At 35.7% G+C, this 21,968-nt stretch overlaps 2 protein-coding genes across 3 annotated transcripts in view; one reads left to right on the top strand and one right to left on the bottom strand.

The window, feature by feature from the left end:
• The first annotated feature begins 1,146 nt into the window (after window positions 1–1,146).
• ica1 (islet cell autoantigen 1) lies at window positions 1,147–13,202 on the top strand. The gene is made up of 13 exons (XM_014468911.2): window positions 1,147–1,450; window positions 2,948–2,977; window positions 3,050–3,221; window positions 4,306–4,378; window positions 5,188–5,311; window positions 6,036–6,234; window positions 7,246–7,371; window positions 7,447–7,545; window positions 7,623–7,702; window positions 8,047–8,093; window positions 9,150–9,353; window positions 9,925–9,999; window positions 10,861–13,202. The coding sequence occupies exons 2-13, from the start codon at window positions 2,961–2,963 to the stop codon at window positions 10,980–10,982; spliced, it is 1,338 nt and encodes a 445-aa protein (XP_014324397.1). The 5' UTR covers window positions 1,147–1,450; window positions 2,948–2,960; the 3' UTR covers window positions 10,983–13,202.
• Window positions 13,203–13,636: 434 nt separating this feature from the next.
• Window positions 13,637–21,968, bottom strand: part of LOC102220779 (glucocorticoid-induced transcript 1 protein) — a 32,421-nt gene continuing 24,089 nt past the window's right edge. For both annotated transcript variants that reach the window (XM_023330601.1, XM_023330600.1), the window contains exons 7-9: window positions 18,599–18,791; window positions 17,807–17,927; window positions 13,637–17,413 (exon numbers count right to left, since the gene is read on the bottom strand). In XM_023330601.1, the coding sequence (XP_023186369.1) occupies window positions 17,092–17,413; window positions 17,807–17,927; window positions 18,599–18,791 (636 nt within the window). In that variant the 3' untranslated portion in view covers window positions 13,637–17,091. The remainder of the gene's footprint in view (window positions 17,414–17,806; window positions 17,928–18,598; window positions 18,792–21,968) is intronic.

Raw genomic sequence — 21,968 nt, 5'->3', positions numbered from 1 at the left:
AGAATTTTTAAAACTGCTTTACCTTCAGAGAGGTAACCAGCTTCTAGTCTAGTCTAACTCAGAGCAGATGAGAATTGTAAGAGAAATACAGAAAAGATACACTGTGGAATAAATAAGAGCTATAAAATAAAGCTATTTCATTTGTCTAATAAAACCACAAGGTATGTCCTACACACCATAACTTTAAAAAATTCAATATTTCTACACACCTTTGAAAGAAGCGTGAATACAGAGTAGTGTTTCTATAAAGCAGTTTGATTTTGTAAAATAAAACATGCGCAATAGAGCTCAGTAAATTGTTCAGTAGAGTTATTTAGCGCAAAACATTATTCTTAATGCACTTAATGACTAAAATCAGCTGAACTTTATTAGCGTTAAGTTTTATTTAATCACTTGTCCTCGGTTCAATTTGTTCCGGCGATACAGTTAACTTGGCCCGATCCAATTCAGATTAAACCATTTTAAAATTTATTTTATTTTTAAAATGCATGTCTGTCATTAAAACAGAGAATATAAACCTTTAAAAACTCCCACCTGTTGTTTTTTCCGTCTTTTGAGAGGATCAAAGTGTCGTGGGGAAAGAAGCGCATGCGCAGATGTAGTCTTAATTAACGCAGTTAAATTAGACAGCAGGTGTTCTCTGAATGTATGGAGGTGGGTGTACAACTGAAATGAGAATACAAATTGTAAAAATAAATCAATTTTTAAAAGTAAGTACTGTAATGAAATCTTGAAATATTTGTCTCCCATTTTTTGATTCATTTCGTAGTTTTCTCCCCATTTCCCACTTTTGTTAATATTTTTGCACATTTTCTGATTTCTTCAGTCAATTTCAAAACTACTGTTAAGTAAAAACATGCAAATTTTCATTGAAGCTTTGTGCAGGTGTTGGACTTAATTACTTGCATAAAAGTACAGAAGGAAACCGGAGGAAAAACATGTAAAATATAATATAATTTATTATTTAATTTGAAGCTAAAACGTATTAATAAACTGTTAATAAGAATCTAAATTCATTTTCATGTAAGCATAAAGTATAATGCAGTGTATTTTATTTATTTTTTTCAAATAGTTATTTAGTCTGGAGACCTTCTATTATCCGTTTTCCTCCGCTAATAGTGCACAACCATCTACATAAATCCGCTCAATGGGGCGTGTTGCCATGTTTGCGCCAGACAAACACTCCTGAATTGTGCGCTGCGGTGTGCAGAGTGGATGCAGGATGCGGGGATGTTTGTGTCTGCTCTATGAAGAGGAGGGGAGTGCGCTCTGATTGACGTCAGCTGGTTTCGTGCAGACGGACAATGAGCAGCTGTGTGTACAAATTCACAGAATAAACCCGGGCCTGAAATCCCGGCATCGCTGCTGCTGCTGCTGCTGCTGCTGCTATTTATGCATCGATAGAAGAGATGCGGCGCTGCTGTTTCTGCATGCTGCCTTTTTCGCTCAGGTAAGTGAGGTTTATGTTGTTACTTTGTCTCTGATCGCAACTCGTTTCGACGTGATGCTCATGGATAATTCAGAGACACAGAAGCGCCGCTGGGCTTCCGCATAATGAGTCTGTTTATTTTATAAAAAATATTCCCAATTAAGACATTTTACGATCACTGATGATAAAGAAACAAATAAATGTAGTTTTTAAAGGTGACTCAGTTCGGTATTGAGGCTTAACAACGGACGGTTTGGTGAAACCCATCTCATTAACAGGAGTCGTGACGCGCGAGCTGCAGATGACGCTCCTCGCGCAGCAGGGAAGGGGGCGCCATTTTTAAACCAATATCTAAACATTTATGGTAGTGTAATAATATATATATTTACAGAAAAGCTTCCCTTTACTTAAATATATTACACAGATCTGATCTAGTCTTTTTTGTTCAGAGTATTTTTAAATATAGCGAGTATAAATAAAATAAAATCCAAAACAGGCTTGAATGAGAATCACAAAACTTCCTCCATCTCACAGTTTTTCCAAATAATAGAAAAATAGATTGATGGGTATTGAGTAGTTAATATCTTATATTAATATTTAAATGCATTATGCATTTAAATAAATGCTTTATTTAAATAATTTAAATAAATGCATTTAAATAATGAAAATATATAGTCTATATCTACTATACGTATAGTCTATATCTGCACCGTTTCCAATCTAAAGAGTTATTTTATTGTCAGGCTAGCCAAATAAAAGGTGTTTAAAAAAACAAATATCTTCCGACATTTTGAAAATATCTACTTAGAAAATTTGTTGTAATTTGTAACCACCATTTTATTTCCATTTTTAGGAATTAAAATAAAGATAGACACAATTTAGCAAAAAGAAGATGTAAAAAACATTTTTTTAAAATCCAACCTGATAAGAAGCAGGTCTGCACTAAAAGTACTGGGACATTTAGTGTAATTTTATATAGAAATTCAATGCATATAGAAAAAAAACAGAAAATCTGTTTTAAAAATCTGAGTTTCTTATTTAAGTTTATAAACAAAAGCTGGTTCTTTTTAATGTTATTGAGAGTCATTGTGAAAGGTCCAAAAAGCTAATAAATTTACCTCTATAAACGTAAATTAAGTTTAAATTTTAAATATACGTCAAAAATATGCAAGAAAAAAAAAACAAGGAATTTTTTAGATAAATATCAGTAATTTTCTAGCAAAAACTTGGATAATTTTGAATTTCAAAAGTCGGAAATTTTTAGATTAATTTGAATTTTTTTCTAGCAGATTTTCACCTCTTCAGTCTCAGAAATTTCTGATTTTTTTTCTAGAACATTTTTGAGATCAGTCTCAAACTTTCTAATTTTTTTCTAGCGAACGTTCAACTTTTCAAGCTCAGAAATTTTCATTTGTTTCTGGGAAATTTCTGAGATTAATCTGAATTTTTGGGTGAAAATTTAGTCTTTTTTTTCTACAATGGTGCCAGTGTGTCTTCATACTTTCATTTCTTCCCCAGGTCTTCTTAAAAAATGGAGGGCAAACATTTGTGAGTACACCTCAGTATTTAATGGGTTCTAACACCAGCTGTGGCACTGATCCAGTCCTCCTCTCTTCGTAGCGGTTCCTCTGGAGAATACCTGGACCGCTTCATCCAGAACCGAGACTCATCGGTGGTGAATAAGTTCCAGAAGAAGTTCTGGAAAACCAAGCAGACGCTGATCAAAGTCACCGGGAAGAAAGAGGATGAACACGTGGTGGCGTCAGACGCGGACCTGGACGCCAAGCTGGAGGCGAGTCAACAGCTTTTTTCTCACAGCTTTAAACTTTTTGTTATCACGTGACGTCACACTTCCGGTAACTTTGCCGCTGACAACATCTTGGAGGTCACCGTAGCAGTCATGGCAGTTGCTATGACAACAGTGAACTAGCCGCAATCTTAAAACTAGCTCTCGCCTCGTTCTTATCTTACTCATAAACAATATTAATACAACTGTTACTCGATTACATTAATTGAGCACTCTACCCACCTCTTTGTAATACTAAGATAAATATGAATGACATTTACTGTAGTACTCACTGCCGAACTAGCAAAATTAGCTTAGCTAATGTAGCTTTTAGCTGCTATAAGCTAAGGCTGGCATGTAGCCTACGTTTATACAGCTAGGTCCACTGATTGTATGTTTAGCCAAGTTTTTCATTCACAAGTGTAAATTCAGTAGAAAAATCCCTTGCTTTGTGACTATTGCACTATTTGTGACTATTAGACTATTGACTAAAGACATAGTAACTTTTAGTTACTATTGTCTTTCAAAAAAAGTGTAAGGCAATTAAACCACTCAGTGTTTTATCTAACTTCAATTACACGATGTTATAACTCCTGCTGATGTTACTAATATTTTATTGTATACTGTTCTTTGTATACTTGTTGTTCTTTGTTTTCTAATAATAATAATTAAACAACAACAACAAACGTGTGCACAGGTGGGTAAAGTATCTGAAAATTTTACTCAAGTAATAGTAGCACTACTTCTACTTTTACTCAAGTAGCCGCCAAAGAAATGACTCAAGTAAGAGTAAAAAACACTTGAGTCACTTGTCTACCAAGATGGTGCTGACCACTTCTGGTTGGAACTATGCATTTCATTACTATTTAGTTTCATTACTAATATCACATCTCTTGTTTGTGGAAAAACACTTTAGTCTTTCCTGGCTTATAATGATCACTTTGTTCTAGATATCCACCTAATAAACTACTGAACTAACGTATTAAACAGTGCTGAAGCATCAATACTTTCACAGAAATGACTATTTAGTTACCATTACTATTTAGTTATGTGTGTAAAAATGTTCATGTTTTTTAAATCTCATCGGCAGGTCTTCCACTCCATCCAGAGAACATGCATGGAGCTGCTAAAGGTCATTGAGCAGTACCAGAGGAGGATCTGTTGTAAGTCCAGAAAACTCAAAAATATCAGATTGATGAAACTGAGCCAGTCAACCAGGGTATATTACTGTTCAAAATACCAGTAAGTGAGCAACAGCAACAAAAAGAATAGCAATACTTCAATACATTTTTTACTCTAGTCAAAGTAAGTAGCATTTCCAAGAAATTATCTCCAGTAATTTGGTAAAAAGGCTACTCAAGTATCTTTTCACCAAGTACTGAGTAACTGATCAAAACATCAATAATTTAATATCTAAAAATTATGTCAGACATACCAGAATATAAAGTTGTGTGAAAATGCTAGTATTTTAAGAACCAAAGTTAAAATCACTTATGTAAATGACAAAATAATAAAATATGGCAATATGTTGGGTTTTTTTCAAATCAGTTTCTTTCAGTAAAGAACTTATGAAACTTTAACAAAAACTGCAGATGTTTGTCTGTGTTTGGTGAATGATTGGTTAAAACATGTTTGTTCTTCATTTAGTGAAGTTACTCACAGTGAATAAAGTACCGTAAAGTTTACTCAGAAGTAGCAATACTTCATAGTAAAATTAGTCAAGTAAAGGTAAAAAGTAAAGCATAATAAAAATACTCCTGAAAGTAAATATAAGTAGTTACAACTCTGTTGACTATTGCCTACTTTTAAACATTTAGTTTGTATTAAATTTGGTCATCTGGATTACTTTTGTTCCCCTTTAAAACTCTTTATATGTTGGCTTATTAAGGTTTTAGTGGCTGGGTTTAATAGCAAAGACTGGGAATCAGTATTTTATTTTCCTAAAACAACATTTTTCATCTTTACTTCTCAGTCCTCTCTCAGGAGGAAAACGAGCTGGGTCGTTTCCTTCGCTTCCAGGGGTCGCAGGATAAAAGCCGGGCTGGGAAGATCATGCAGGCGACAGGGAAAGCTCTCTGCTTCTCCTCCCAGCAGAGGTAGCCATCTCATATTCAGACAGTATACCCACATAAATCCCTTTCTGGATCATTAGATTTAGGGATATAAAATTTCCACAAAATCATTCACATAAAGATAAAAGAGCCTAACATGGCGCAGCTGTTCACAAGGACCAAAAAAAAAAAAGAAATTGAGTTAGCCACTGACAAATAAAAAAAAATGTTCAAGATGGCCACCACAATTGTCATGTAAAATGTATTTATTTTTGCAGTAAAATCACCAACTAGATTATTGGTGATTGCTTGTCAACCAATCAATTGACAACTGGTGTGAGACCTGCAAACGGCGAGTCCTCAGTTTTAGTTTGGTGTCTGATTTTGCTTCGTATTATCACTTTAAATGTGTACAAAAAGGAACAAAGTCCAAAACATATGGCAGTGGGTAACATTTTTTGGCAATAATTGGTTTAATAAGTTCAAAAATGGTGGCCATCTTGAGAAATGGCCATCATCCTGAACTTCAAGTGGCTAATGGAAAAAACCTGAGAGTGAGCATGCAATTTTTTATGCTTGTATCCACATTAGAATGATTTTTAAAGTAATATGCTAAATTATCAGGGGCCTAACATGTTAAAATCCCTCTAATAGACCTCAAAAAGCCAATCAGTGTCATAACGTTCAGGATATTGTAAAATAAACATAGTTCTTGGATTATAGACCTTTGGAGGCTTGATTTTGAGGACAGCTCTTCTTCTTCTTCTAGGCTGGCTCTGAGGAAACCTCTGTGCCGTCTGTACCAGGAGATCGAGACTTTCCGTTACCGGGCCATCTCTGACACGTGGCTGACGGTGAATCGGATGGAGCAGTCTCGGACCGAGTACCGCGGAGCTTTGCTTTGGATGAAGGACGTCTCTCAGGAGCTCGATCCAGACACGCACAAACAGATGGAGAAATTTCGCAAGGTTTGTCCTCCACAGAAAGGTCTACGGAAATAACAGATGGGAGTTCACCACTAAATATCCTAAATATCTACTAGTTCACAGTAATTAGCAATATCTAAAGGATTGTGGAGTGGTGTGACCAATGGATATCCAGGCTTTCTTTGAGTCTTTGGCTGCTTTTAGGATTGGTCTATGGGCCTTACAGAACATGATCATTACATTTTTTGCATAAGAGATTTTAGTCTGGTCAGTTCTGTCTATATTAATTTAGGGTCTATTGTCACTTTAAATCTAAATAACCAGTTGTTGGCCACGCTCCCAACTCAGTGTTTACAATCACACGTGAAAATCGCTGCAAACAGATGCACAATTGTACAACTATACAATACTGAAAAGCATTAGTAGAGCCTCCTGCACAGTCAACAAGAATGCAGCAAGTGGTTTCTTAAAAAAACTTGTCTGTTCCAGCAGCCATTGTACAAATCTTGAGATGAATATCAGAAATTTTCTAGAAAAGAACTTAGAAGTTTCTGAGCTTAAAATGTTTAAAATTTGCTAGAAAAAACTTTGACATTTTTGATTAATCTCAGAAATTCTAATGAAAAGAAACATAAAAAGTTCTGAGATTCTGACTTTTGAAACCTAGAAATGCCCAAGCTTTTCTAATAAAATCTTTGAGAATAATCTCAAAATGTACGTTTTTTTTTTCAAGAAAATTTCTGATATTAATCCAAAAATGTCTGAGTTTTATTTGGTGGAAATTTACTCCTCTTCTTTTCTACCAACAATGGCCTTAATGCGCTATCGCAGAGTTGACTCCCAAAACTGAAAACTTTGCATACAGTAGATGAGCTGAACAAAACTGCATCTCTCATGTCCTCTTTCATATGTTTTCAACTCATCTTGTAAAGAAACAAGTTTCAGATTCTGTTTTCATGCGCCACTAGAGGGCAGAACTCACCCAAAAACCACAACCAGTCAGCACTTTGCCCAGTTCAACTTGTTTATTTCTCGTTTTTAATTAAATCTTAGGTTCAGGCTCAGGTTCGGACGACTAAAAGCAGCTTCGACAAGTTAAAGAACGACGTCTGCCAGAAGGTTGACCTGCTGGGGGCGAGCCGCTGCAACCTCCTCTCACATATTCTGACCACATACCAGGTTCATCTCCTCTATTGAGCTCTAATCAGAAAACCAATGGGAAATTGAATTAAACAGAAATGATCTGTGTTTCAGACGACTCTTTTGCACTTCTGGGGGAAAACGTCTCACACCATGGCGGCCATACACGAGAGCTTTAAGGGCTGCCAGCATAAGGAGGTTTCCACAGTGAAGGTCAGAGCGTTTTTCCATGAGGAAAAGAATTACAGGCAAAAAATAAAGAACATGATGAGTTGGGTTATTATTTACAGGATTCCATGGACAAAACGATGGAGAAGGAAACTTTGGAAAGGGAAACAGAGGAGAGAAGAAATGAGACAATTAATGACCAGCAAGTTTTCCATTTAGTTTTTACTTTTGATCACACTTCAGGGGAGAAAGGGGGAAAACATGCTAACAAAAACTGTTTTTACATATTCAGATGTGGCACCAATATTAGTACATCTAAAAATTTCTTTAAATGAACTGAATTTCTAGGAATTTATTAATCACTTCCTGTTTGACCGGAGCAACTATAAATGTGACACTTTACTGGTGTGCAGATTGAAGCTAAAATGTTTCTATTATTTTTATGCTTCTTTATTGATGTTGTCAACAAATGTGTTTTAAATAGATACCAAAGCTCTTCCTTTGTATGTGCAAATTACTCTGATATTCTGCTTCTTAATTTTACAGACTAATCTCATTAGGACATGAAGAAAAAAGTGAAAATTTGAGAGAAGGTAAAATATGTTCACTACCCCTGCTTTTTAATTTTATTTTTTTATGTTGTTGCATCACCAATTACTAATATATGCTTCTACTTTATAGACGTTGCCTTAATAATAAGAGTTGATGGAGTATCAGTAATAAATTAGCATAAAATGGTGAGAAACTTAACTCTTCAATGCTCTGATTATTAGTGTAAACACACATAATAATGCAATAAAATAATAATTGCATTTGTATCAACGATATGTGGTTCAGAAAGCAGAATGTATTACATTTTGACAGCAAACTCAGGTGTTTTTGTCATCAGAATCAAGTAAACAATATAATATTTAAAAATTACATCATCAAAATGGACCAAAATATAAAGTTATGTGAGAAATGTTTGTATTTTAAAGATCAGAATGAAAATATCTGATAAAAATATTTTCCCAAACCATTTTCTTTCAATATAAAACCTATGAAACATTAATAAAAACTGAGAGTCTGTAGCTGTGTTTCCATTACAAATGTTAGCTATTTTTTTGTGTTTTAGAAACACAATTAAAATCACACGTGAATATGTTTGTTCATGCAATAAGTTTTTAAAAAACATATCGTACCGTTAAAAACTTCCTGTCTTCTGCTGGGTTGTGCCATTGGTGACATCCGATTTTTGATCATGTGACTCGTGTGATGCAAAAAAATTGTTTCCACTGCAGTTTTGCAAAATAAATAAATTTCTATATGGCTAAAAAAAACCCCACCTTTTTATCAAAAAATTAATTAGCGTGTTTCTATTAATCAAATTTATTTCTGAAATGTCAAATTGCTCAATTATATGGTCAATAGAAACAGATCTTGTGCCTGGTAAAGTTTTTGAACAATAGCTTGTTCTTTATTTATTGGTAGAGTATCCAGATATTTTACTCCAGAAAGAGTAACTTAATAATAAAGCTACTCCAGTAAAAGTAAAGTGTAATACTCCTATTAGTATATTTTTGCCCAAAGCAACTGTAACTAGTTACTACCCATCTCTGAACTAGTAATTAAGCTGATAAGATTAAAAAGATTGCTTTCTCCTTTCTCAGAGTTGGATGGTGAGGAGGACAGTCTGGCTCTGCTCAATGAAATCCTGGGCGGTTTGTTTGTGGACGATTTTTCCCAGGAATGGACCAAAGGGTCTGGAGACACGGAGGCGAGCGCCGGGCCGCCCGACACCCAGCAGCAGGAACACTCGTTCTTTTTGCCGTCACAGCTTTTGGACCAAAGCTTGAACAAGTCTTCTGCCTCAGGTCAGAAAACAACCAAACCTCTGATTGTGCAGTTTGTTTTCCTTCAAACTTAAAACTTGTGGAATAATTAAAAGTTACATACTGTACTTTGTGGAAGTCTGTCTCACAAAAAGATCCTAATAAAATACATCAAAGCTAATGCACCTGTATTTGGGCCTATACTAAGAAATGGAAAATAAAATAAATTACGAGAACAAAGTTGTAACATATGAGAATAGTCATAATATTACGAGAGTAAAGTTGACATAATGAGACTAGAATTTATATTATGTCTTTATTCTTTGACTTTATACTTACACAAGCTTATTATCGCACTTTTTTTTTTTCTTTCTTAGTAACCCTGTTGTAATATTGTCCATCCCTCCTCTGGATAATTAGTGCCAAATTAATAAATGCAAACAAAACAAGCAACATTCACATTTCTTAATGAAATATTCCTACATAATCTATTTCCTGGAAACATAAACGTGCCTAAAACAACATTTAAGAGCTGATAAGGAAACTTTTCAGACATTTATCAGATGTGTGGAATGATTTCTCTTTGAGTTGTCTTATTTTATTTGTGAATCAGACTGGACCGGGATCGTCCCACAGCCAGACTTATCACCTGGATCTGGACAGAACCCCGTAAAGCCAGCGGTGAAAGGTAGGACTAATGGATGCAAGTGGATTAATGGTATATTTGATTAAAATTTGTTCTAATTGATTAACTAATAGCGTCCGATTAGAACTTCTTTTAGAGTTGTAGTTTGGCCGCCATCCAACAGAGAGCGCTGCTGGTCATCCTTAAGTGACGCGGTTGATACAGAAATTTAAGATGGCGGCGGTGCCGTAACAGAACGGTTAAGAGAAACGGTCCAGAGTTCGTTATGGAATGTAAAATCCAGTTTATATTTTGAAATATAAACACTCAACAAGCTCCTTCAGTTATTGTCTCAATGTCGCTCATTCAATCGAGTTTCATGACGGAGAATTATACAACGAGGAAGAAAAACATGGCGGCAATAAGTACGGTGGATTTTTTAGGCTGCTGCGAGTTAAAGCGCTTCATGGAGCGAAAGGTTTAGCTTTCCTTCAAGAGCAACGACCGCCGGTACTTCTGAATGGGAAATTAAGTGTTTTATATTTTATTCTTTTCATGTTTTTATTTTTCTATTCAGCAACCTAATAGGTTTTGTTATGTTATATTAGTAAGTTTAAGACCACAATTTTCTGTTTATTGAGTCAGTATTTACTTCAGCGGACATAAAATAATGTTAAAAATGTAAGGATTTTTTAAAATGCATGATATGAAAAATTTAGCCCTTCATGTTATGGAAAAACGGTCGGTTCTCGTGTTACAAACGAAAACTCAGAATTTTAAGAAAATGACTCATAATCAACTTTAGATTAACTCATTAACCGATAACTTGCATTCGTAGTAGCACTGAATTTCGACACTTTGAGAAACAAAGCAAGTTTAGGTTTTCATTTTATGACTCGCTTGTTTTGTCTTCCTGCTGTGTAGAAACAAGCGGACCATCCAAAGATCTGTCAGCGTGGTTCAACCTGTTCGCGGACCTGGACCCTCTCTCCAACCCAGATGCAATCGGAGCAGCCAGCAGAGAAAACGAGCTTCACACTGCATAGTTCTTCCTGAGCAACGTGACACATTTAAAAACTACATCCATTTGTTTTGGTTTCAGCTGCAAACTGTTTCCAGTATGATGATAATCACTGGTCAGAGGCTGGAAGACTGGATTTTTAAACTTCTTCCCAACGCCAAAAGAAACTAATACACAACAATCAAGTCAGAACAAGTTACCATATATAAAATCAATCACAAATATTATAACAAAACGTAATGTACCAAATTTGTTGCCGTAATAGCTGCGGCAACCAATTTGCCGCTATATAATTGTGTAATTTAACATTTTGAAAATAAATTCTCTTAATGGACACATGCCAATTTAGAAAAAAATAGTTTTTTGATAAAAAGTTTTGAAATTGGTTTATTGTTCAAAACTAAATTTGAAATATTGTTTTTTGCATTATACACAAGTCAAATAATCAACAATCGGATGTTACTACTGGTAGAAACCACAAAGAAGAAGAAAGGAAGTAATATGAGGAAGATGGCAGAGCATTTACTTAAATGACTTATTGTGTGAACAAACTTATTCACATGTGATTTAATTGCATTTCTTATTTAATAGAAATTGCAAAATTGTGTTTTTATATTAGCAAAATATAAAAGTTTTGCACACATTTGTAATGGAAACACAGGGATTGTCTTGAGGAATATTCCCCATAAAAATTAACCCTCCATTGCTGTTGTTATAACTTAACTATAGATGAAATTCTGCAATTATTCTTCAATTAAACAGTCAATGTTTCAGTAATCTAATTAAAATTTTGAAATTATATAGTGCAACTTTTAAACATTAATTTGTGTTTTAATTTGTATAACTTTCAACTAATCAAAGTGTTGATTTGATTAGGGAATATTGTCATCTAAAGGTGGAAAAATGTAAAAAATAAAAATTATTTTAAAAAAGACTCACCTACTGAAAATTTTAGCAAAAAGAAGTGAGAAAATCCAGCTTTCATCCAAACTCTGCTGTATTTTACAGCTGTAAAAGTTAGAAACTGGTCACAAAAAGTTGGTATTTTGATTCTTTATAACCATTATTACAAAAGTTTAACTTTAGCAATTGTTTGGAGATTTTAATCTAGATTTAAACCTGATGAAATATTTAGAAAGTGTTTAATTTTTAAAATATTCAGATAATTTAAGTTTCACAAGGGATTTTATTAATCAAAACAGCGACTCGTGTTGCTATCAGATGCAAAATGCACATCTGTTATTTTTCAGCTTAAATTTTTGTTTTGTAAACTTGAATTTAAGAACCTCTTAAGAGTCGTAGAAAGCAGACGTTTCTTCCACTCACAGTTCAAGCTTTCAATCAACACAACTTAATGGTTTTGCACTGTGAGTTTTTATAAGACATCCAGTTGGTGTTTAAACTGTTTGCTTTATTTGAAGAGATTCCCTCAGTAGTTACATAAACTCATTCCTGCATGCTGTCGCTAGTTATACTGTTGGTCATCACTGCTTTATTTCTTTTTCCAAAGTCTTTAGACATGTATGTATTTTCCAGGGCTGCTCCTTTTGGGCAATATTCAGCTTTAATTTTATTTTTTGAGCCAATAAAACAGAATAAGACACTATTTACTAACGTTGATGAAAATGCTGCATCAACAAGATATATATGAGGAGGAATAACTTAAGACTGCCGTGTCAAACTCATTCTCATTGTGGGCCATATCAAAACAGTGAATGATTTCAAGAGCCGGTTGTGGCAGAATAAAACTGTTAAAATATTCACACTGATCAGTCCCTTCAGGATTTTGATATTGTTTTTGTGAGTTTTTTTTGTAATCACAGATTTTGTGATGTTAATTTAGAAATATTTTCATGGATTTTGTGATATTTGAGCTTCTGTATGATGGTAAATGTGACTTGAAGCTGAGGCAGCAGTGTAGTGGAAGTGAAAAATACTGCCACCTGCAGGTGGGAGTTGCAATTACAAATGTTGGCAAATCTTTGTAATCGGCCAAAGTTGAGATCCACAATTTTATAATTTTCATTATATAAGAAATGCAATTGAAATCACACAGAAATAAGTTTGTTTACGCGATAAGGCGTTAAGAAACATGCACCGCCACGGTTCTCCAACTACTTCCTGTCGTCTTCTCCTTCATGGTTTCCACCAGTGGTAACATCCTGTTTTTGATCATGTGACTTGTGATGTGAAAAATTGTTTCCATTGCAGTTTTGCAAAAAAACCACCTCATCCTAAAGCTCAAAAACGTATTAAAAAAAAAAGCAGGATTTTTCTAAATTTGCTTGTATCCATTAAGAAAATATTACCAAAATGTCAGTTTGCGCAGTTATAAAGTAAATGGAAACACAGCTATGCACTTAAATGTTTCCGAACATTTTCGCACAAAATTAGCATTAAACTAATAATTATGCATTACCATGAAAAGATGCGGGGATCTGTTGATTTGTGGAAATTGTTAAATCGCAAAAAACTGCAGGGACTGATAGAAACTTTAGGATATGTTTAGTGCTCAAATATTATGTCAATCAAATCAAAGCGGTTTTTAAATTAAAATCTGTAAAATTCGTTTGGAGTCAAGAGGCCCACATAAAAAGCTGCGGCGGGCCGGATTTGCCCCCCGAGCCTTAAGTTTGACACACCAGCCCTAAGATATTTACAGATGAGACTCGTTGTGACTCTTGAAGCTACGCGTTGTTTTAATTTTCCATCATCATATCGACTTTATGAAGAGCCTTAACTTTACCTCAGCCTCTACATGTGAGATGTTACCGAATGCTGATGTTTGTCCATGTGTGTCTCAATGCCCTTTAAAAAGAGAAGACATATCAATTCAAAAAGGCTTTTCTGTTTCCTTTATTGAAAAAAACAAGATCTACACAAAAACATATAAAACACAGAAGATTCATCATCATCATCGCCAACAATGGCAACTACTTCTTTAAACGTTCGGCATGCTGAATGGATACGGTCGAAGATTTTGAAGTTGCAGAACAGATTTCATGTTTGAGGAATCGGTCATTATTTAGATAAATCTCAACAGGGTGTCATCAGCATATGAACTGCAACGTTTATGCTTTAATATCTCTGAAACGTGCTGAGAACTCAGCAGTGATATCAGACGTTACATGAGCGTTTTCCTTTATGGAGCCCAAACTATAAAACAAACTAGTGTCGTTTTTCTGCTAAATAAAAATCCATTGCACATTCTTCTGATTGTTTTAAGTAACAAACTTGAATACAGCACAGAACAGTGATTATCTTTTCCTTTCCAATTAAGTGCTTAAGCTTGGGTTTACAAAAACAAGAAAAGTTTGTGTGTTTCTCAAATTATGCAACAATGGTTTTATGTTGAGCTGGTGATTTTTGCCCCTTTTTTTATTCTTATTTTTATTTCTAATAATCCCCTGATAGCCTAATTTAAGGAAATGTTTTTACTCTAATAAACTTCATCAACCCTCAGAAGGTCAGTCAAGGTCAAATCTGTCAATTTTGACCCAACAGGATTTATTTAAAGCTAGAAAACCAAAAAATCTTGAAAGAATGCTACAAATAAATCACAATCAGTCTTTAGATTAAATAATAAAGCAGGTAAAGAATTTTGATTGAAGCCGTCTACAACAGGAAGGCAACTGTAAACTGAGAATTGATTGTTTTCTTAAAGAAAAACATTTTCTATATAAATATGTTGGGTAGATGTGTGCTTACCTGTGGAGAACACAAAAAGATTAAATTAGCTCTTTTCCTAACAAGATCAGCTGGGAAATCTATAACTGAAGCAGGAAATCAATAGATTGCAGCTGTTTTTTTGAGCCTTTTTGGTAGAAAATACAGTTTTTTTCATCAATATTTAGCAACATGTTTTTCTTTTCTTGCATTTTAAATTCTCTCTGATCCACCACATGCGCAGCTTTAGCTTCAGTGATGTTTTAGAGTCAGAAAACTAGATTTTCTAGAGTTTGAGTGGCAGATTAACCTAAAAGCAGCCAGAACACGATTAAAAAGCGAGACCTGCATATGTGCTCACCTAATATAAATTATTCTGGTTGCAGTTATTTCATGGATAGAAATCAACACTATCCATGAACAGGAGCAGAAATTACAATGTCCATCTACCAGGGGTGTCCAAAGTGCGGGGCGGGGGCCATTTGTGGCCCTTTGTACCCAAATTTGATCCGATGGAGACATTTTATTTCAAATCAAGATAAAATTATTGCTGATTTAATTTTCTTACAATAGAAAATAAATATGCCACAAAGTTTTACAAAGCTTTTGTAATATTAAAATCACATTTATTCATACACTTTATTTTAACGGAAAAGCCAACTTTAATGTACTAAAATCAGCTTTTTTAACTTATTAAACATGGCAAAATATAGCAAGCATTTAAAAAGAAAATCCTGTTATAACTGAGAATTGTTTTTTTTAATACAGCAAACAAGCAAAATCCTTGTAAAATTTGGGATCTACCATGAATAATTTCTCTTAGTTACAAAATGATGCTGGCAAGTAAACTTTTGGCCCACATGTCAGTTTGTGGTGATATGATCCAAAACGTTCCCCTTATTGGTAAAATACAAACTCATTATGTAAAGAAATGTAAGAACTTCACTTTATAGCTTAAAAATATAAAGTATTCTACTCTGCTGGCATGTTTTTTTGGCAGGGGGGATTTTTGCCCTTTAAATGTACATTTTTTCCCTGGTTTGATTTTTTTTTTTCATCCCATTGTTAATATTGGGCCGATATCATCCTCTTTCTCCATTCTGCTACCATCAGAAAACATTTTTCCAATCTCCCTCCTCACTCAATAAGCTCCTTTATAAAACTTTTTGCATCCAAACAGGAAACTTTGCCTTCAGTTATTTCAGATTTTGAATTGCTGCCAGACTCTTTCAGCTTTTTTGTGTTTTTATTTCCCATTTTTATCGATTTTGACCACTGAAATAGATAAAACAGCAGCTTATTTACAGGTATAAAGTGGGGATACCGGTCCTGAAAGGGGCAAATAGACCCAGAGCCTCATATGACACTGAATCACTTTACAAAAATGAAAAACACACAAACATTCTGGCACAAAAAATGCCCTGATATCTCGAATATGACGGTCTCTGTGCCGTTTTGTAGTTTGCTTTGGTTTGTGTTTAATATAATTGTTACATAGCTGCAAAATTCTCATGCCAAATCAAAACAGCTTGTGAATTAAAGAAACTTATGCAGCTCGTTGTGGAATGTGTCGTAGACACCTGGAACTGGTTTCAATGTCAAAACCTAAAAAATTAAACCTGCGTTTCCTGGGAATGAAAAACAAAAGAGGACATTTTGGAAAAAAAATCTCCTTGTGAGAAAATCCCTATAAACGCTGAGGAATGGCAGCACAGCCCCACCATTCGCTTCTAAACAACCTGAGTTACTGCTAACAGTCGGTTGAGCCAATAAGAGGGCGATAGGAAAGTCGTGTGCTTTGTGTTTACTTGGTCACTCATTAAACAGCTCGTATTTTTGCATTTTGTGCTTAGCTCGTCCTGTTGCCATGGTAATCACACTGTGTACAGGTTCAGGCCTGGCCTAAACAAAACCTGCAACTGCATTCAACAAGTACTGCTGCTTCTCATTAACAAAACGCAACAAGTACATTCAAACATATATGTCAGAAATAATAAAAATAAAAATGCCTTGTGCCATTTAGAGCCAAAATGGGGTAAATTATAAGAAATCCCATTTGTGTTTTAGCTTCAACACTGAACAGCTGGATAATAACATGAACACAATGCAGTTTCTGCTGATATTGCATGGTTACAATTCTGGATTTTTTTTCTTTTTTAAATTTTTATTTATTTTTATCTTGATAAGACTGCCAACGCTACATATAATTTAATTATTCAGTTCTATTTATTGCAGGATAAGCAAACGATTTCCTGCTATATGTGACGATGGTGGGTTAGGTTAGTGATGGGAGGAGAGCGGTCAGCAACAATGCCCAAACATCAAGTATTATCCTCAAACAGGAATCCATTTCCACGCCGAGGGCGCCCCCTGCTGGCTAATGTTAGGATTATCAGAGTGCAATTTTTTTGTTGTCATTTTTTTTCCTTTTTGTTTTAAAGCCAAACCACCAGGCTAGATGCCATGTTTTATTTGTAGGTGGTTTGGTCATGAATACCTGAGGACCAGCTGGTGAGGACTACATGTGCTGAGCCGTCTCCTGACTCAGCACTCAGGCCGCCGCCGCCCCTCAGGTCTGCGGACGACAAAAACGTAGCTGCTGGCGCTGCGGGCTGAGTCGGGGTCACCTGAGTTGTGAGGCCGCTGTTGGTGTGAAAGCTGGGGCTGATGGGGGAGAACAGGGAGGAGCAGAGGAGTTTGACGGGGCAGAAGGCCGAGCCTCTGGGGATGAAGTTCACCTTGTTTTTGTCAGGGCACGAGAACAGAGGGAAGCCTTTGGATTTGCCCGATCTGAAAAGGACAGAAGTTACTCTTAAATTACGATGGCCTCCATTTTGTTCACAGCAATTTTGTTTTTTTATAAAAGAAATGTGGGAATATTTTAGTTTTTCTGCAATTAACAAACGACTAACAATTAATCGAATTAATCATGATTAATCAATTATTGAAATAATTGGCAACTAATTTAGTAATCAATTAATCATTAACTGGAGTATATTATATTATATATATTATTTCACTTGTAACTTGGGAAAATGTCTTATGTTATCCTGTTTCTCCTACAAGTAATTGTGGCGCAATGCCATGACAAAATGAAAGCTGCCACACCTTCAGAATGAGGTTTAAAAAAAAAAAACATGTTAAAACTATGTAATAATGTAAACGCATCATGATGGCACTTACACCAGCTCATCAAACACTTTGACCCTCTCACATCCCTCTGGAGGTTCCCGTTTGAACATGTAGCTGTTGTTTGGTTTGGGCGAAGTGGCGAACTTGGGAAGAGGAGAGCTGCACCCGCTGTCTGAAAACAGAGAAAAACAAAGTAACGAATGGTGAGCAGGCCTGTCCCAATACGCAATAAACCAATTAATCGCACGATAATCGATCACAGTCTGGTGTCTTGGTCTTAACTAGCCGTCTTATGAAATACAAACACAGACTTCATAATTCATGCACTCCTATGTGTTGCATGTAGTGCAGGGGTGTCCAAAGTGCTGCCTGAGGCCATTTGTGGCCCCCAACTGCAGATCAACAGTAATACAAGTTTTAATGAGGGTTAAATTATTACCAACGTCATTTTCTTACAACGGAAAACGTTAAGTACAGCATAAAGTATTCATCATTTTATAGCCAACAGGTTTATCTCTGGACATTTAGTCTTTGACTAAAAAGCCGACTTTGCTGCAAAGGAATAAGCTTTTATTTAATTTATTGAATTTGGCTAAATATTAGCAAGTGTTTTGAAAGAAACTGACCCAATTTTATTCCTATAACTGTGTGTAGATGAGATAAATTGAGCCTAAAAGAATTTGAAAACTAGACTCCTTTCTTTTAATATAGCAAACGTGCAAAATCCTATTTACTCGCTGAATCTATGATGAATAACATCCCTTTCCTTCCAAAAAATAAATAAATAAAATTGGACGACTTTATTTTAGAACAATAATACAACAAACTACCATTAGAACAAACCTTTATCGATTTCCTCAGCAGAACAGGGACTTCCGTCATGGGAGTGAAGGTGGTCGGAGCTGCTGGGTCGGGGCGACGGGCTCGATTCGCCGCTGGACGGGGCCTGTGTGTCCGTGTCCCGGGTGTCACCGCTACTGCTGCTGTAGCGGTTCGGAGGGAAGGGCGGGCGGCGGCCATCCACCGCCTCCATGGCCTGTGAGGAAATGAGGTGGTACAAAAATAGTGATGCAAATGATCGATTATTGGGTTAATCTAGAGTTTGATCGACTAAAGATTAATTGCAAAACGGTCATTTTCTTAGAAATTAGTTTTTTCTTGTATACAGAGGGTCGACCATCTTTCCATAACAGGAAGGGTTAAATAAAGGGCAGAATTTAAAAAAAAATCATTAAAATGTAACATTATTTTGTGTTAGTTATGTTAAATACTCACTGAATAAATAGAAAATTGTGGTTTACTCACTATTAAACTTAGACATATTTATAAAATATAACAAACAAGACTTATAAGATTGCAGAATAGAAACATTTAAAAATTTAAATTGTGAAACGCTTAATTCCCCATGAACAGACATAAGAACCGTCTTGTTGCTCTTAAAGGAAAGTTAAAACTTCACTCCGTGAAGTCTTGTATCCTCTTTGCTTTTCTATCGCCTTCGTAGCACATCAGTGACTTTTGGATGGGAAGCTAAAGCTACTCCGCCACACAAGTCGGCTGAATGAAGCGCCTTTAAAACCTAAGGAGCTTTTCGAGTGTTTATATTTCAAAGCAGAACGACATAAAGTGAATTTTACATTCCAAATCGGACTAAGTCTGGACCGATACGGCCGCCATCTTTGTTTCTGAGTCAAAGGCTCCGGCTTAGGGAAGACCAGCGGCGCCACCTGCTGGCCGGCGGCCACACTACAACACTAATAGTGTAAAATCTGAATGTTCTTAAAGGTCCGGTTGTGCCAGAATGTATTGACAAAACCCATTAAAGTGTTAAAATATCAATAAATAGCTGTTTGTTTCAGCATTCAGTAAGCGATTCTTAAAATAAACAAAATGGACTGACAAAGGTCAGTCCATTTTGCGATTGTTTTTGTGAGGTTTTTTGCAATCAAAATCATGAATTTTGAGGTGCTAATTTAGAAATATTTGTAAGAACTTTTATGATCTTTGCGCAAATGTATGATATTAAATGTGACTTTTTAATTAATCGGCATATTGATCAGAGACGATAACTTGACACCAAGTAAGGCTGATGGTGTGTTTACACCAAACGCGTCTGGTTTACATTCAGTCTACGTGGAGGCGTATCGAGGCGTGCAAGACGAGCCAAAAATCGCTCTAGATGTTGTTTTTCATTGCCGGCCTATTTGTTGGAGGCATCTGACACATCTGACACATCAAAAGCTCCAAACGCGCCGGAACTTTTGGACCCTGCAAAGGGCCCTTTCAAAGTCTACATAGACTTTAAATGTAAACCTGACCCACCCGATGTGTGAAACGCGTTTGGGGTGAATGCAACCTAAGGCAGCAGGCATTCTTTTTAGCCAATGTTGAGAAAAATCTGCGGTGAAAATCTGAAAAAAATGTGGGAATCTGTTGATTTTGTGTGAATTTTGTAGATCTGTGAAACTGGAGGGACTTATTGATGTAATTTGAAGTCTAGAGGGCCACACAAAAGGATAAAGCGGGCCAGATCTTTAATTTATCAATTTGAAGTTGGAACAAATTTTTATCTAATAAATCGTCAATGGACACCCCAGGTTAGAAATCATCTGTTAAAGTTTGTGAATGCGGTCGGACTGTCAGAGGAGAGAGAACTTTCTCAATTGGACTTGAGTTCTTCGAGTACCGATGCCAACAGATGGAGGGACTTTCAGTGAAACGTCTCTCTCTTCGGATGACGTCACATTAAACTCAAAGCGCCATCTAAAATGCCCAAAATCTTAAAACATCTCCAATTAAAAGCCCTGTGATGTGTTTGTCTAAAGGGCAACTGCAGAAGCAAAAGGCACACCAGATGGTTCTTGCGAACAGCGTGATGTGAATTGTGTTGAGCTTTGGCTCAGCTGACTGAAAAGAGCGAACAGAAGGAAGGCAGAGTGCACAGCAAGCTGTAAATCTGCAGGTTAGCATGTGTTTGTTTGTGTGTTTAAGCCATGTGGGTGTGGAGCATCGCAGCCCTGCCAAGGTTTACAACCTCATATCAGGGCGGATTTACAGGCTTCTAAACAAGTGGACTCTCACGCTGTACAAATATATGCAGAAACTGACTTTACAAGCTTGTTTTTGCACAAATTTAACAAATCCTAAGCATAACTAACAAGTTTAATAGTAGTTCCATGTCTTTTTTTCAGTGAAGCCATTAAAAAGGCTCTTAAATGTTTAGTTTATGCAATAATTACTTTCGTAAAATGCAAAATGGAGATGATTTCTTCTGAGGTCCATGACAAAACTTATACACATTTAATTACCAAATTAATAATTGACAAACAGAACAAATGCAGAGCAGAGATCGGTATGTGTTCGACTGAATTTACATGCACAATGGTGTGAAAAAGTATTTTCTTCTTATAGATTTCTTCTGTTTTTGCTTTTTTTTTAAAAAAATCACACTTTAATATTTCAGATCAGACCAATTTTAATGTTGGATGAAGAAAACTTCATTAAGTCAAATGGACCCAAGGAAAAAGTGATAGTTAAAGCAATTAATTGAGATTAAACGATGTTTTTTGTAGACATTTTAAAACAGTAGAAGAACAAAAGGTATCCAGCTGTTTATGTACAAGTTTAAGGCTCTATGATAAATAAGTAATCTTTGCAGAACTTCACTTCCATCCCTTGCTGACTGTTGGAAGCTCAAGGAACTGCCTGATTATGACACAACTCCACTTAAAGCTGCAGTATGTAACTTTTATATAAAATATAAAAGAGATAACAGACAGATAATCCGTGAAAAAAAATCTAACTGCTTGTCAGTTTTAGCGCTGTCAATCACTCTCATTGTGGTGTTGCTCATGCCCATCTGTTTCTCCTCTCTTGTTATGAATGCTAAAGCTAGTTAGCATGGCTACAGATGACGGCGAATAAACGGAAAGTTGTTTCTCCAACATTACCACATTTAGCAGTGAGTACAATAGGATGATTGACAGCGCTGACACCCTCCTTCTGGCTCTGATTGGTTGTTTTTGGTGCATTTCTCCAGACACCAATAGCAGCTCAGGAAGGAGGTGGAAGAGATCGATGTTTTTGCAAAAAATTTTGTCATATAACAAACTGTCACAACATGGTGAAAAAATTTTATAACCCAAGACGGCGACGCCGCTGCACAAGCTCTTTTCTCCAGACGTCCTTACAAACATACCCATCTCTGGTGTGG

Source organism: Xiphophorus maculatus, chromosome 3 (genome assembly GCF_002775205.1).
Source record: "Xiphophorus maculatus strain JP 163 A chromosome 3, X_maculatus-5.0-male, whole genome shotgun sequence".
NCBI lineage: Eukaryota > Metazoa > Chordata > Actinopteri > Cyprinodontiformes > Poeciliidae > Xiphophorus > Xiphophorus maculatus.
Note: the sequence above shows the minus strand (reverse complement) of the source record. Positions and strands in the feature narration are given on the sequence as shown.

What these genes read in the sequence shown, in the direction of transcription:
- ica1 (XM_014468911.2), top strand. An exon ending in AATGAGACAATTAATGACCA is followed by an intron (nt 7,703 to 8,046) that starts GCAAGTTTTCCA and finishes TTAATTTTACAG; the next exon opens with ACTAATCTCATTAGGACATG. An exon ending in AAGTGAAAATTTGAGAGAAG is followed by an intron (nt 8,094 to 9,149) that starts GTAAAATATGTT and finishes CTCCTTTCTCAG; the next exon opens with AGTTGGATGGTGAGGAGGAC.